This window comes from Panicum hallii, chromosome 1 (genome assembly GCF_002211085.1).
Source record: "Panicum hallii strain FIL2 chromosome 1, PHallii_v3.1, whole genome shotgun sequence".
In the NCBI taxonomy this organism is placed as follows: Eukaryota; Viridiplantae; Streptophyta; class Magnoliopsida; order Poales; family Poaceae; genus Panicum; species Panicum hallii.
Genome location: NC_038042.1, coordinates 22,755,536 through 22,769,326, shown reverse-complemented (window position 1 = coordinate 22,769,326; position 13,791 = coordinate 22,755,536). Strand labels below are relative to the sequence as shown.

At 53.8% G+C, this 13,791-nt stretch overlaps 1 protein-coding gene across 1 annotated transcript; it reads right to left on the bottom strand.

Annotated features, from left to right (window-relative positions):
• Window positions 1-8,060: 8,060 nt before the first annotated feature.
• LOC112896506 (predicted GPI-anchored protein 58) lies at window positions 8,061-8,913 on the bottom strand. Its single transcript, XM_025964500.1, has 2 exons — window positions 8,326-8,913; window positions 8,061-8,270 (listed from the first exon to the last, which is right to left on the bottom strand). Exons 1-2 carry the CDS (start codon window positions 8,911-8,913, stop codon window positions 8,061-8,063), a joined length of 798 nt encoding a protein of 265 aa, XP_025820285.1.
• Between the last annotated feature and the right edge of the window lie 4,878 nt (window positions 8,914-13,791).

The window sequence follows — 13,791 nt, the reverse complement described above, 5'->3', positions numbered from 1 at the left end:
CTCTGGGCCTGTCTATCCGGACTGGCCCTGGGGGGCCAGACCCCCCTTCCCCCCGGAAGGGGTCCGGCGCCGCCACGTGCCGCCTCAAGCTGCCCGGGAGGCGGCTGCGGGGCCAACCCTGCCACGTGCCCGTGGCAGAAGACCCTCCGCGGGACGCCGGCCCAACTACCGCATTTATTGCGGGTAGGTGGGCTGTGCTTGCCCAAGACAGGGCATGGCCTGCCCACTAACACGCTAGGCAGGTATGCTGACACCACGGTAAGCCCGCCTGTTTCCAAGGCGGCGCAGCGCATCACCGCGCACTGTGCGCAGGCAAGCAGCGTACAGTCAACTCACTGCGCCGCGCGCGTGAACAAGGGGTGATGATGGCCTGTTACAGGAGAGCTGAGGCGTGCACTGCCACAGTACGCGCAGAGGCGACGGCGCGGCGGGTCAGCGCAGCCCCTTCACCTGTCAGAGGGTTCTAGCTCAACAGTGACAGCACGTCCTCCACTGTGTGAGCACTGGCAGCAGGCACTGTGCGAGTAAGGCGGCACAAGACCATATCCTAGCTGTAGATACGCACATCAACTTCTTGATCGCGAGGACTACAGGAAGGAGCTGGAGAAGAAGATCACATATCTCTCATATTACAGGCTCCTTTTGGCCGGGCCCACCTATCGAGGTCCCGCTCAGTGTATGCACCTCCCTTAGTCTATAAAAGGGAGAGAGCACTCGTTAGAACAAAAAACTTCCAGGTCCATAAGTTTCACAAGGCCCAACAAATTCGTAGGCTTCCCTAGGCAATACAACACTCAAGTGGACGTAGGGTGTTACGCTCCAGCGGCCCGAACCACTCTAAATCCTTGTGTCTTTCCCGTATTCATCTGCCCTTTGATCAAGCACTCCTAGGTCTCTCCCAAACTCTTCCTAAACTAGGATTAGGCGGGTGCATTCCGCCACCCGGCTGGAGATGTCCTCCGACATTTGGCGCGCCAGGTAGGGGGTTTTAGGTTTGGTTTGCGCTTGTTCAAGGCTCAAGACCACAATGGCGCGGGAAAATGGGCATCACGACCTTGGGCGAGGAAGTGGCGTCATCCACGCCACACGCCTCGCGCCGCCCCCCATCCAGGATGGCGGCTCGTGCTGCGCCGCAGCGCGCTGCGGAGCGAGCCTCCATGGCCCAACAGCAGCCCGCACCAAACGGGCCGCTCGTGGCAGCCAGGGAGTTGCTCCGCAACCCGCCTGGTGAGGTAGCCTCGCCTGACGCGCCGAGGCAGTGGCGTGACGACATCGACCGCCTCCTCAATCTGGCACAGGCCTCCCCCGACTCGGCGGGGGGATCTGCGTCCAGACAGCACCGTCGTCAGGGCGCCACATCCAGCTCTATGCACTCTCCATCAGTGAGGAGTGCACGGACTGAGGATCTCCAGGCAGAGCTCAACCGCAGATGTACGGGAGAGGATGCCCGCATCTCCATCGAGCGAGCGCGCAACCGCCGACTCAACATTGAGGGTCGGGATCTTGCGCCCGAGCTCGATGCGGCCGTGGCAAGGCCGCAAGGACTCGCTCAGGCACCGGTGTCCGGGGTGGGCTGCGCAGCGCTCGTAGACCACCTTCGCGCAGTTGCCTGGCCGTCCAAGTTTCGGCCCCATCTGCCAGAAAAGTATGACGGGTCAACCAACCCGTCAGAATTCCTGCAGGTCTACATCACCACCATCACGGCGGCTGGGGGTAACGACGCCGTCATGGCGAGTTACTTTCATGTAGCCTTGACCGAGCCAGCCCGGACTTGGCTCATGAACCTCACCCCAGGGTCCATCCAGTCCTAGGGTGAGCTCTGCGCATAGTTTACGGCAAATTTTGCCAGTGCGTACCAGCAGCACGGTGTGGAGGCCCACCTTCACGCCGTGAGGCCACAACCCAGAGAAACCCTCCGGACCTTCATTTCCTGCTTCACCAAGGTACGTGGAACTATTCCGCGTATCTCCGATGCATCTATTATCACGGCTTTCCGTCAGGGGGTCCGTGACGAGAAGATGCTAGAGAAGCTGGCAACGCACCAGGTGGAAACCATCACCACCTTGTTTGCCTTGGTGGACAAATGCGCCAGGGCTGCAGAGGGCCGTGCATGGCACTCTGCAACTTAGGGAGGACCCGCTCAGACGAGCGGGCCCAGTGTCACTGCCCCTGGCAGCAGCAAGAAAATGAATTAGAAGAACCGTGGCTTCGATAAGTCACGGGTAGGAGGTCCGGTTGCTGCAGCAGCAGCGGCCGGGGGCCAGAACTCCCGCGGCAAGCACCCACGTCAATAGCGCACTAACCCCAGGTCGTAACCTGTTCATCCTGGGGCTCGCCACAGCGCCACCGAGTGCCGCGAGATCCAGAAGCTCGCGGAGCGCCTTAGCAAGAGGCGTGACCAAGCCTCCAGGGAAGGCTCCTCCCCTCCGCGGCGGTCCGGCAAGGAGAAGGCCTCCAATGCCGATGCAGCCGCGACGGAGAGGGAGTTGGGGTATCAGACCCCAAACAAAGACCTCAAGGGTCTCTTCCACTAGTCTGACTTCGAAGTTCGGAGGGGACGAGCGCCGCAAAAGGCTATACGTCATGTATGGCGGCAGTTCGGAGCTCGTCTCCCAGCGGGACATCAAGACCCTTCGCCGAGAGGTGCTCTCAGTGAAGCCGGGGACGCCAAAGGCGGCCCCCCACCAATGGTGGAAGAGCACCACCATCTCCTTCGGGCCGTCTGACTGCCCTGAGAACATGGTGGCCACTGGGTGCTGCCGCTTGTCACGGCTCCCACCATCGCCAACGTCCGGCTCCACCACGTGCTGATCGATGGAGGCGCTGGCCTCAATGTCATCAGCTATGTAGCGTTCAAACACCTACAGATCCCAGAGTCCAAGCCCGGATCCTGTTTACAAGGTAGGGACCATTTCCCTGCCGGTCACGTTCGGGACGGAGGTGAACTTCCGCACGGAGAATGTCCAGTTTGAAGTTGCGGAAGTGAACCTCCCCTTCAACACCATCATTGGCAGACCGGCTCTGTACCGGCTCATGGCCGTTCACCATTATGGGTACTTGGTCCTTAAGATGCCATCCCCGGCAGGCGTCCTCATTGTGCAGAGCGACCGGACCGCTGCCGTCGCGGCGGTTGAGAAGCTCCATGCGCTAGCAGCTGGGCTTGCCCCGGCAGCTGGCGCAGAGGGGTCCGACCCCTCATCCTCACGTGCCAAGGCTCCGGCCAAGGCGCCCAAGGTCCGTCCGTCTAATATGGATGATGTTCCCGTAAGACCATCCAGGTCAGAGCGGACGCCTCCCAGACCACCCGCATCGGCAGGAACATGGGAGAGAAATAGGAAAGCGTGCTCATCGCCTTCCTCCGGGCAAATGTCGACGTGTTCGCCTGGGAATCGTCGCAGATGCCCGGGATCCCTAGGGAGGTGATTGAGCACCATCTGAAGATCCACCCTGATGCCAGACCGGTCCGACAAAAGCCACGGAAGCAGTCCATCGAGCGGCAAAACTTCATCCGTGAAGAGGTCCGTAAGCTGCTGCAGGCTGGCTTTATCGAAGAGGTCTATCACCCAGTGTGGTTGGCCAATCCGGTCGTTGTCCCAAAGGCTAATGGGAAGCTTCGGATGTGCATCGACTACACCAATCTCAATAAGGCATGTCCAAAAGACCCTTATCCACTTCCTCGAATAGATCAGATTGTTGACTCTACCTCCGGGTGTGACTTGCTGTCCTTCATAGATGCCTATTCTGGCTTTCATCAAATCAAAATGGCTAAGGATGATAGGAAGCATACTGCTTTTGTAACCGTGGATGGTCTTTATTGTTATATTGTAATGCCATACGGACTGCTTAATGCTCTACCCACTTTTGCTCGTGCAATGAACATCACTTTAGGTGATTTGGTTAAAGATATTGTGGAGGTGTATGTTGATGACATCGTTGTCAATACTAGAGAATCAAATTCCCTTCTAGAAAATTTAGCTCGGGTCTTCGACAAGCTACACGCAACCTCTACAAAGCTTAACATTGAGAAATGCATTTTTGGCATTTCGGCGGGGAAGCTCCTCAGGTTCCTAGTGTCACACCGGGGAATTGAGGCGAACCCGGATAAAATCCAGGCAATCGAGGCAATGAGACCCCCTGCGCGTCTCAAGGACGTGCAGAGGTTGACGGGGTCCCTTGCAGCCCTCAGCCGCTTCATCTCGAGGCTGGCAGAGAGGGCCCTTCCCTTCTTCAAGCTGATGAGGGGGTCCAGTCCATTCGCATGGACTGAAGAGGCAGAACAAGCCTTCCAGGAAATGAAGCAGTACCTCACCTCCCTGCCGGTCCTGGTCACACCGGACCTAGGTGAGACGCTGTTTCTTTACCTTGCAGCAACGACTGAAGTGATCAGCATGGTGCTAGTCGCTGAGAGGTCTGAACAGCTCCTGCAGGGGGCCCCCGTGGTTCCCCCTGTAGGAGTTGGAGGTCCGGCCTCCACCAGTGTGACAACCGACCCTACTTCAGAGGGTCCGGCCGGGTCACCACCCGGAGCACAACCTGAAGACCTGGGGTCCGGCGAGTCCCCAGCTCAGGGAGAAGAGCCCAGCCTCGCTGGCAAGGTCAAGACTGTTCAGAAGCCGGTCTACTACATCAGCAAGGTCCTTCATGAAGCAAAGGCCAGGTATCCTAAGACACATAAGCTCCTTTATGCTGTACTCATTGCGTCCAGGAAGCTCCGCCATTATTTCTAGGCCCACAAGATTGTGGTGGTGACCTCCTATCCATTGAGGGCCATACTCCACAATTCTAACGCCACAAGCAACATCGCCAAGTGGGCAGCAGAACTTGCTGGTTTTCAACTCGACTTCCAGCCCCGCCACGCCATCAAGAGCTAGGTCCTAGCCGACTTTGTTGCGGAGTGGACTCCGACACCAGACGTCCTAGGAGGTCCAGGCCAAGGGTCGGACCTCCAACCAGAAACCAGGGCTCCGGTGTTCACCGAACCCCACTGGATGCTCTATTTCGACGGGTCCGCACGCAGCAAGAAGGCTGGGGCTGGCATGGTCCTCATTGACCCAAACGGCGAGCAAGTGAAGTACATGGTGCTCCTCGACTTTGAGGCCACCAACAACATGGAGGAGTATGAGGCCTTGATCTTTGGACTCACAGTGGCCCTATCCCTGGGGGTCTGGGAGCTCCTGGTCAAAGGAGACTCCCAACTCGTCATCAGGTAGGTCCGGGGGGAGTGTTGCTGCAACAACCCCCAGCTTGCAGCATACCTCATCCATGTGAGGAAGCTGGAGAAGGACTTCGATGTGCTGGAACTGCAACATGTTCCACGCGAAGGCAACTCAGCAGTTGATGCACTCTCCGCAAAGGCATCGACTCAGGCACCTGTGCCAGAGGGCGTTTTCCAAAGACGTCTGCTGAAGCCTTCCGCCCAGCCTGCCGGTCTGGGTGAAGGGGGTCGGACTAGCGTCTCGAAGCTAGCGGTCCAGGCGGTGCTCCATCCGTGGAGCCCGCCAAGGGTTGTGTGCACCCTCGAGGGTCCCGAAGACCTCGAGGAGCCGTGCCCAGTTTCTCAGGAAGGTCCCAATGTATGGATCTCCAAGGTCCGAGACTACGTGAAAGATAATTTCCTTCCTGAAGACCAGGCATCTGCTGAGCGTATAGTCCGGATGGCTAAGTGGTACACAGTGGTAGAAGGGATCTCTACCGTCGTGGCGTCAACGGCATCCTCATGCGATGCATCACCCGGGAAGAGGGCTGCGACTTGCTCGTGGAGATCCATGGAGGCGAGTGCAGAAGTCATTCTTCATCCCGCACGCTGGTCGGTAAGGCCTTCCGGCATGGCTTTTACTAGCCGACAGCGCTCTAGGATGCAGCTGAGCTGGTAAGGTCCTGCAAAGCATGCCAGTTCCATGCAAAGCAGATACACACTCCAGCTCAGGCACTGCAGATGATTCCACCCTCTTGGCCTTTCGCTGTATGGGGGTTGGATATCTTGGGACCTTTCCCTAGGGCCGCCGGTGGGTACCGGTACCTCTACGTCGCCATCGACAAGTTCACCAAGTGGCCAGAAGCAACCCCAGTGGTCAACATTACCAAGGCGTCAGCAACCACCTTCTTCAAGTCAATCGTGTGTCGGCTCGGGGTCCCGAACCGGATCATCACTGACAATGGGACTCAGTTCACGAGCCAATACTTCTAGGAGTATTGCGAGGACATTGGTATCAAGCTCTGTTTCGCCTCTATCGCGCATCCCAGGAGCAATGGCCAAGTTGAGCGGGCTAATGCTGAGATCTCAGAGGACTCAAGATCCGGACCTACAGCGATCTTGAGAAACATGGCGCAAAGTGGGTTGACAAGCTTCCAAGTGTACTGTGGGGGAACCGGACCACTCCCAGCCGGGAAACTGGGGAAACTCCATTCTTCCTGGTCTACGGGGCTGAAGCATGCCTTCCCCCGGAGATCACCATGGGCTCGCTACGAGTCCAAGCTTTCGATGAGGACTTGCAGGAGCAGCAGCATCGCCAAGACGTGGACCTCATCGATGAGCGAAGATGGCGAGCAGCAGTCCGAAATGCACGGTACAACCAAGCGCTCCGGCGTTACCATCAATGGTTCATGCATAGTAGCGAGCTCCGGGTCGGGGACCTGGTCCTAAGGCGAATCCTGAACTGAGAGGGGCTACACAAACTCTCCCCCAGCTGGGAGGGGCCTTTCAAGGTAACGAAGGTGTGCCAACCCGGATCTGTTCGTTTAGCTACGGAGGAAGGCATGCAGCTACCCAATCCGTGGAATATTAAGCACCTCCGTAAGTTCTACCCTTAGGGGCCTAGCTGAGAGGAAATTCTTTCCTTTATAATTGGTAGCATCCCTGTGCGGTCCAGGGCGGTGGAGGTCCGCCCTCGTAAACCCAGCCCCTGGCGTACATCGCACACTCTATCTGTACCAATTTATCAAGGAAAAATTTATTCTCAGTATGTCCTTAAGGCTTATGCGATTCTATTTTTCCTTGTTTCTTGCTCCACTAACCCCCACGTGGTCCTTTACTTCCGTGATGTGCCCAAGACCTATTTTGAGTTGCTACGTTGCGTCTCTGCCCCAGGACCTCTGCTTCACAGGACGGAAGGGACCGGCTTCCTGGGGACTGGCTTCAGGGAAACGTGCTCGACCTTTGCTGCTGTGACAGTTCATGTGTTTGTAAACTAGGCATATAATTTATTAGTGTGAAATATGTATTGATTATATAAAGCTTATGTGAGTTTATGTGAAGCTTTTGAAAATTTAAAAGTACAAGTTAAAAGGGTATTTTTGTAAATACAGAAAAAAAACCTAGGGTTGTTTTTGCAAAGTGTATTTGGATTAGGGTAATTTCAAAATAAGTGAAAGGTGGTTTTGTAAACATATTTTCTTTATTTTATCCCTTGTAAAAATATATATTTATTTATTCAAAAGTTTCATTAGAAATGCAAGTGTTGAACTGTGTAAAAATTTTGGGTAAAGTAGTAAAAATAAGGTATTTATGCAATTTTATAGAAATACAAGTCCTTTTATGCAAATGTTTGATTTACAAAAGTAACTTTTAAAATTTACTTAGGGCTAAAGTGTAAAAAGTGCAAGTCATCATGACATGTCTATCCAATCATTAAGACGAGTATATCCCGTCATTATGATGTGTCATAAATGCTTGCATTTAGGTCTTGAATTTTATAAAATTACACTTTTAGGACAAAAGCAATTCAAATCCGACTTTTGTTCAAAACTTCACGCGTAAAAATATAAATTTTGAGTTTTTGAACTTGAGCCCTAAAGCAATGTTGTAGAGTTTGAAAAACTCTCCAACTTTCATTTTGGGCATTTCTTCATTAGGGTTTTAAATCAACGGGAAATTTTGTTTTACAACCAGGCCCCTGCAGCTTTCGGAAATTACGCATAGGTCCTTGGAGAATTCCATCCCTTCTTCTCCTCTGTTTTCTTCTCCCTGTTGTTGCCTTATCCACACCGGCGGCATGTGTCTGGCATCCATCCCTATCTCCACCGTCTCTCTCCCTCCCTCTCTCTCTCCTCCTCCAATCGGATCAGCACAGGCACCACAGGAGCAGGCCGGGCGGCCCCCAAGCGCGCGGGAGTAAGCGGCGCAAGGCGCCGGGCGGCGGTTGCAGCTCGGCCCAGGGCGGCTTGACGCGGAGGCCGGCCCAGGCGAGCGCGGGGCGGCGGGGCCCGAGCGGCAGGTCGGGCGCGTGCGGCTCGGCCAGGCCCGAGCGGCCGCAGCAGGCAGGCAAGCGGCGCTAGCTGCGGCAGGCGCCAGGTGGTGGGCCCAGGCGCAGGCGAGCGTGGGCGAACGGCGAGCAGCGTGGACGGCTCGCGAGCGTGCGCAGGCAGGGCGGCTGTAGGCGCGGGGGCTAGCGCGCAGGCGCTCTGCAGGTGGCCCAGGCGGAGCTCTGGAGCGCGTGGAGGCTCGTGGCGGGCGGAGGCCGGCGCGGGGCACGCGTGGCGGCTCGGCGAGCGCGGGCTGCGGGAGCCGGTGGCGCACGGGTGAGCGCGCGTGAGCAGCGGCAGCGCGCGGAGCGGCGGGCCCGGGTGAGCGCAGGCGGACGCCGACGGCGGGCTGGCGGCCAGAACGGAGCGCGCGCGGCGAGTGAAGGCACGCGGACGGCAGTGGCTCGGCACAGTGGTGGATGGTGTGAACTGGAGCAGGCGAGGGCCGGCGCAAGCAGAAGAGGCGGCCGCGGTAGGAGCTGGGTGAGCGGCGCCTAGGTGCTGGCAGAGCGCGGATGTGGAATGGCACAAGCGGAGGCATGCGATGGAGGATGGTGTGCGGAACGCGCGCGGGAGCAGGCATGTGCGAGCACTGGCGTCAAGCGAGCACGGGAGCGGGAGCAGGCATGTGCGAGCACTGGCGTCAAGCGAGCACGGGAGCGGGAGCGACATGGTGTAGGCGATGCAGGAGCTCGTGTGCTGGAGAGCCGGTGCAGGTGCTGGAGCGACAGGAATGTGAGCGGCGCCGAGCGGGTCGCACGAACGTGCGCGCAGTGACGCGCGGAAGCTGGCGGTGTGTGCAGGTGTTGGGCGGCCCGGAGCAAGCAGTGGCGCGTAGAACGGATTCAGACGCGTGAGCGGCAACGCCATGCGGGCCAAGGACGCTCGCGGTTCGAGCGTACGCGGGAGCAATGCGGCAAGGCCGAAGCAAGCGACGCCGAGCCCCTGCGCCAGGACCGGCGATGTGGCCGTATCGAAGATGCAATTAAGGTGTTCGACGAAATGCTGGCCGCGGGAGAAGTGATGCCAACTGCGGAGATGTACAACGCATCGATCGGAGGCCGTTGAGGAGAGGACAACGGAAGGCACGACCCTAAGGCAAGTGAACCACGGTCCTCGCGAAGGCGGAGAAATGGTTATGGCGTGACGAGCCGAAAGAAAAGGCGACGAAGCGAAGGCTATATCCAGGTGTGACAAGCTCGGAGGAGTTAGGTGCAGCCAGGTACGGCGAGCTCTCTTGATCCATGCGGAGGTTCGAGAGGAATTGAACCGGCACGTTCGCGAATGCGAACGAGAGTGTTCTACCAGTGGCCGGCTCGGTTCGATTCCGTAAGCGTGAGCGCGAGCAAGACGACAGACCACGCGCGAGCAGATCAAGAGCTAAGGGTATATGAACAAAGGAAGTTCAGTCCGTGAGCAAGGAAAAACCCTGAGATTCGCGGAGGAGATGGCACAGCGAACCCATTCGGCTCCATCGTTTCGTCCCAGGGATTCACGGCATCCAGCAGCTCCTATTCCTCATCGATCACCGAGCAAGACCATGAGTCACCACGGAGACTACTCCTTCGGCCATCTTCCACCCACTACAACCATTCTCGGCAAACTACTTCGTCATCCACGGAGTCGTCATCGTCGAGCTCATCTTATCGTTGATTCTGTTCGCCGCGGGAATTCACTTTCCGCGTGTTCTCCCTCATAACCAAGGCTACCCCAAGGTTTGCCCTGATTCGCTAAATCTTTTTCATGCCGGCGATTCCTTTACCGGAATATCGCCGTTAACTTCTTGTTATCTGTTTTCCCGGACCAAGGACTTGATTACTATGTTTTAGAAAGTTCTAGGGTGTTCTCTGTAATTTTTCCAGAACTTTCTTTATTTCAAATCCGTGAACTTTTACATTTCATAGATTTTCGTAAGAAGTTCATAGAAGTACGAAATCAGTTTCGTTTTAAACCTTAAGTCAAGACCTACGAGTTTTATGTTGTGATTTTGAGTGAAAGTCTTTGATTTGTAATCTAGGTTAAATCTTAGGAAATGAATGCTTTATTGTGTCTTTTGTGATATGCATGTGTTGTAGCTGAGTATAGATTATAGAATGTATGTTTCAAGTGAAAAAGTGTGGTAATTAGTTGATCCATCACACAAACGCTCATATCCCTACCGTCAAGACGTTATCCTCGTCTTGATTGCTGTTTCCTTAAGTTCCTTGCCGTATATAGATTCTTGTTAGTCCGTGTGCATCTATTGCTTAGCTAATACGTCTCGACAATTATGCTTCAATGTCAGGTTATCAACCCAACCACTTAGCATCCGTTTTCTTTAAAGCTATGATGTTTCTGTGTAACAGCTATCAGCCGAAACATTCCTCTTGATATGTTTCTACCATCGGCTGGATAGCTGATACGGTTGTTACCTTTCTAGTATCGGCTACTGCCGGTAACATTCTGTTGTTCCATCCTACATCGGCTATCACATAGCCGACCATTTTGAGGTGCACACACGATCTTAGGGTTCTTGCTATCGGCCGATCCAAGCCGATTCTAGTTGTTGCCCATATCGGTTATGGCCGATCAATCCTTAGTCTTCCCTTCCCTATCCACACACCTCTATCAGCCGATTTATCGACTGAAAAAAATTGGCTGTGTATCTATCGGTCATCTACCCTTAACCACACTCCAATCGGCTATACGTCACTCAATTATTGTGTTGACGTAATCGAGCCGATACAACCACACCTAGTTATCCAGGATAACACTTAAGCACATCTCAATTAAGACAACTGCTTTAGAAATCATCCTTCTGCCATGGTAATCGATGCTTTCATCGATCATCTAGGAATCCGATGCATCTTTCCATCGGCTAAACCTCTGTTATTTCCAATCGGCTCTGTTGTAATCTTAAACGAATAGCCGATTCTAATTAGTTGTCCTCCTAAAGCTCTGTTTAAGTTTAGTTTCAAATCTTTTTAGTTGTTATGTGAATAGTGTGTTAAATGAGTGTTGAATTGCAACTTTGTTGTGAAGTAAGACAGTTTTGTGTGCACACTTGAATGTGATGTTGCATAACATGTAGATACGATTACTTTCGGCAACGGTACCTGCGAAATCTCCCTGGAGTCTACAGAGGATGTTCCTTAAGACCAAGTGAACATCATCAAGGGATTAACTAAAGCCCCGAACCAAAGTTCGGAAGATATTGACATTTCTGACTTCAGTCCCACCAGTAAAGGCAAGCCCCGGACATATCCCACTACTTTATTTACACTGCAATCTATGTCTATCTATATTATATCTTGCATTAAGTCTAGGAGTTGAAGTGAAACCCTAGATGCATGAATCCTAGGAATCCAATGTAATGCTCCCGAGTCCTTATCGTTTAGATGCTCTGCTAAATAGGACCGGTAGAAGTCGGGTGATTTCCTGTCACTCGCGCGATATAGGAGTTGCATGTTTACATTTCTGCAACCACTATAAGGATGACGGACAGGGTCATGTGCTGTATCATGACCTGAGATTTTACCCTGTCTGTTTTGTTAAAAGTGGTTAAGGTCGATATGTGTGGTAGTGGTGGCTAAGCGTTTGAACAGTACTAGCCACATGCCGCGAAATATGGTAAAGCGGTAAGCCTAGTAACCAATCTGCCCGGCAAGTGGACATACCTTCCACCACTCGATTAATTTGGTTCTTTTCACGCACCGACCTGTGGGAGTACGTTCTGCATGGCAGACAGGAATACGGGTTTTGTAGTCGCGCTACAGACGTATGTCCTGCACATATAGGGTGTGCGTACGGTCCTGCAAGTCGCTTGTGGTGGCCTGTTCCACGACCCGGAATGAAAGGTAAACGGTTGCTTCGGAACGATCTTTGGATGTTCCAAGCGTGTGTGTTAGGTTTATCTTGCAAGGTTGAATCTCGATTCAGGAATCGTCTGCCTCTCACGATGCATGAGACTGCTTAACCCTTCTGCCACATTGAGTAAGAAGTGTAACTGTTAATGAGATAATCTTGGTGAATGATAATATCAATCATGCTTGTTTAGTATAGGTGCTTACCTAGAATGGCTAATCAAGCTAGAATCTGAAAGCTAAAACCTGCAAATAGAATATACTCTTAGATGCTTTTCAGCTGAAAATAAACCCAGAGCCTTTACGATGCCTTCATGAGTCTAGCTATGGGCTAAAGTATACCCAATCCCGGGTAAGCCTTACTGAGTATTAGTATACTCAGCCTTGCTAGTTATATGTTTTGCAGGAAATGTCTTGAAGACCCTACTCTTCCCTTGCCTTGGCCCTGTGCTTTTCCAGAAGGTTGGTCCGTGGAATGGGATCCGTCCCCAGCCAACATTGGTGATACCGAGTGATGTCGTACTCGGGCTTAGCATGACATCCGTCTTGACGACGTATCGTAATCGTCACGAATGTTTTCCGCTGCCAAAAACCATAACTGTAGCAGTTTGTAATGTACTGCTTTTGAAAACTCTTGTAATATAAATCTCTGTGATGTAAAATTTTGATGGTGATTGTATCTCTGGACTCACCTTCGTGTGAGGTAACCTTACTTGATCCTGTGTATCGGTGGTTTATCGGGACGTTACCCGACAGGCCAAGGGATTATACCGTTTGAAGCACGTTGGAGCCCTCAGGATTGGACTCGCGTACTTGAGCCGTTATAATTCAGGTTGGTTCTGCCACAGCTGGGGTCCAGGGTCGTGTAGCCGCTTAGCCTGGTTCCGTACCCTAAGCCTACATGCCCTGCCCCCTAGGATGGGTACCGTAGTACCTCGAACCATGGACCTAGGAACCCGGACCCCTTCAATCCTTGAACCCAAGTCCTGGTGCTCTGATCCGATATGCAACTCAATGGACCCTCGCCGGCAAAGTCCGGGACCCCTGGGGACATCTACTAAGCGTTGATCCTAAGTCATGTGCAGAACCTCGATTTAATGGTAGCTAGTCCCGATGCATCGTGACTACCTTCCATGGGGCCAAGGGACCTCGGTATGCTTGAGAGCGCATGATAGAATCAACAATCAAAAAACAACTAAGTTTTCTCGCAAAAACAGACACATAAAATGATTGAGTCTTGTTTTTTGCAAAAGCAAATACATTACTTATAATGTACATAGGATTACATTACATTACATTAACAAAAACAACAAAAAAGGAACTACTCCTATTGTTCTGGTGGTCCGGAGGAATCCCTTCTCCTTGCAGGTCCGGGACGGCGCTGGATGCGGGATGCCACCATGTCCGCCGCCTCCTGTACTCCTTCCTGCGTGGCGGTTGCCGTCACCCGGACGGGGCCAACCAGAACTGGAGTTAATGGAATGGCGGGGTCGTGGCTCCAAAAGCAGGTAAGAATGTACTCCGCCATCCCCCGGGCAACCACTCGCCCTTCTGTCTCCAGGCGGTCGAGGACGGCGGACTCCAGGTGTCTCAGTCGCTCGGCGGCGGAGTCCAGCACCGGGAGGACGGCGCCAAGTGAAGGAGGGGCCTCAGCGACCTGGATGGGACTTAGTCCGAGCGCATCCAGGGAGGGGTTCACTTCACCAGC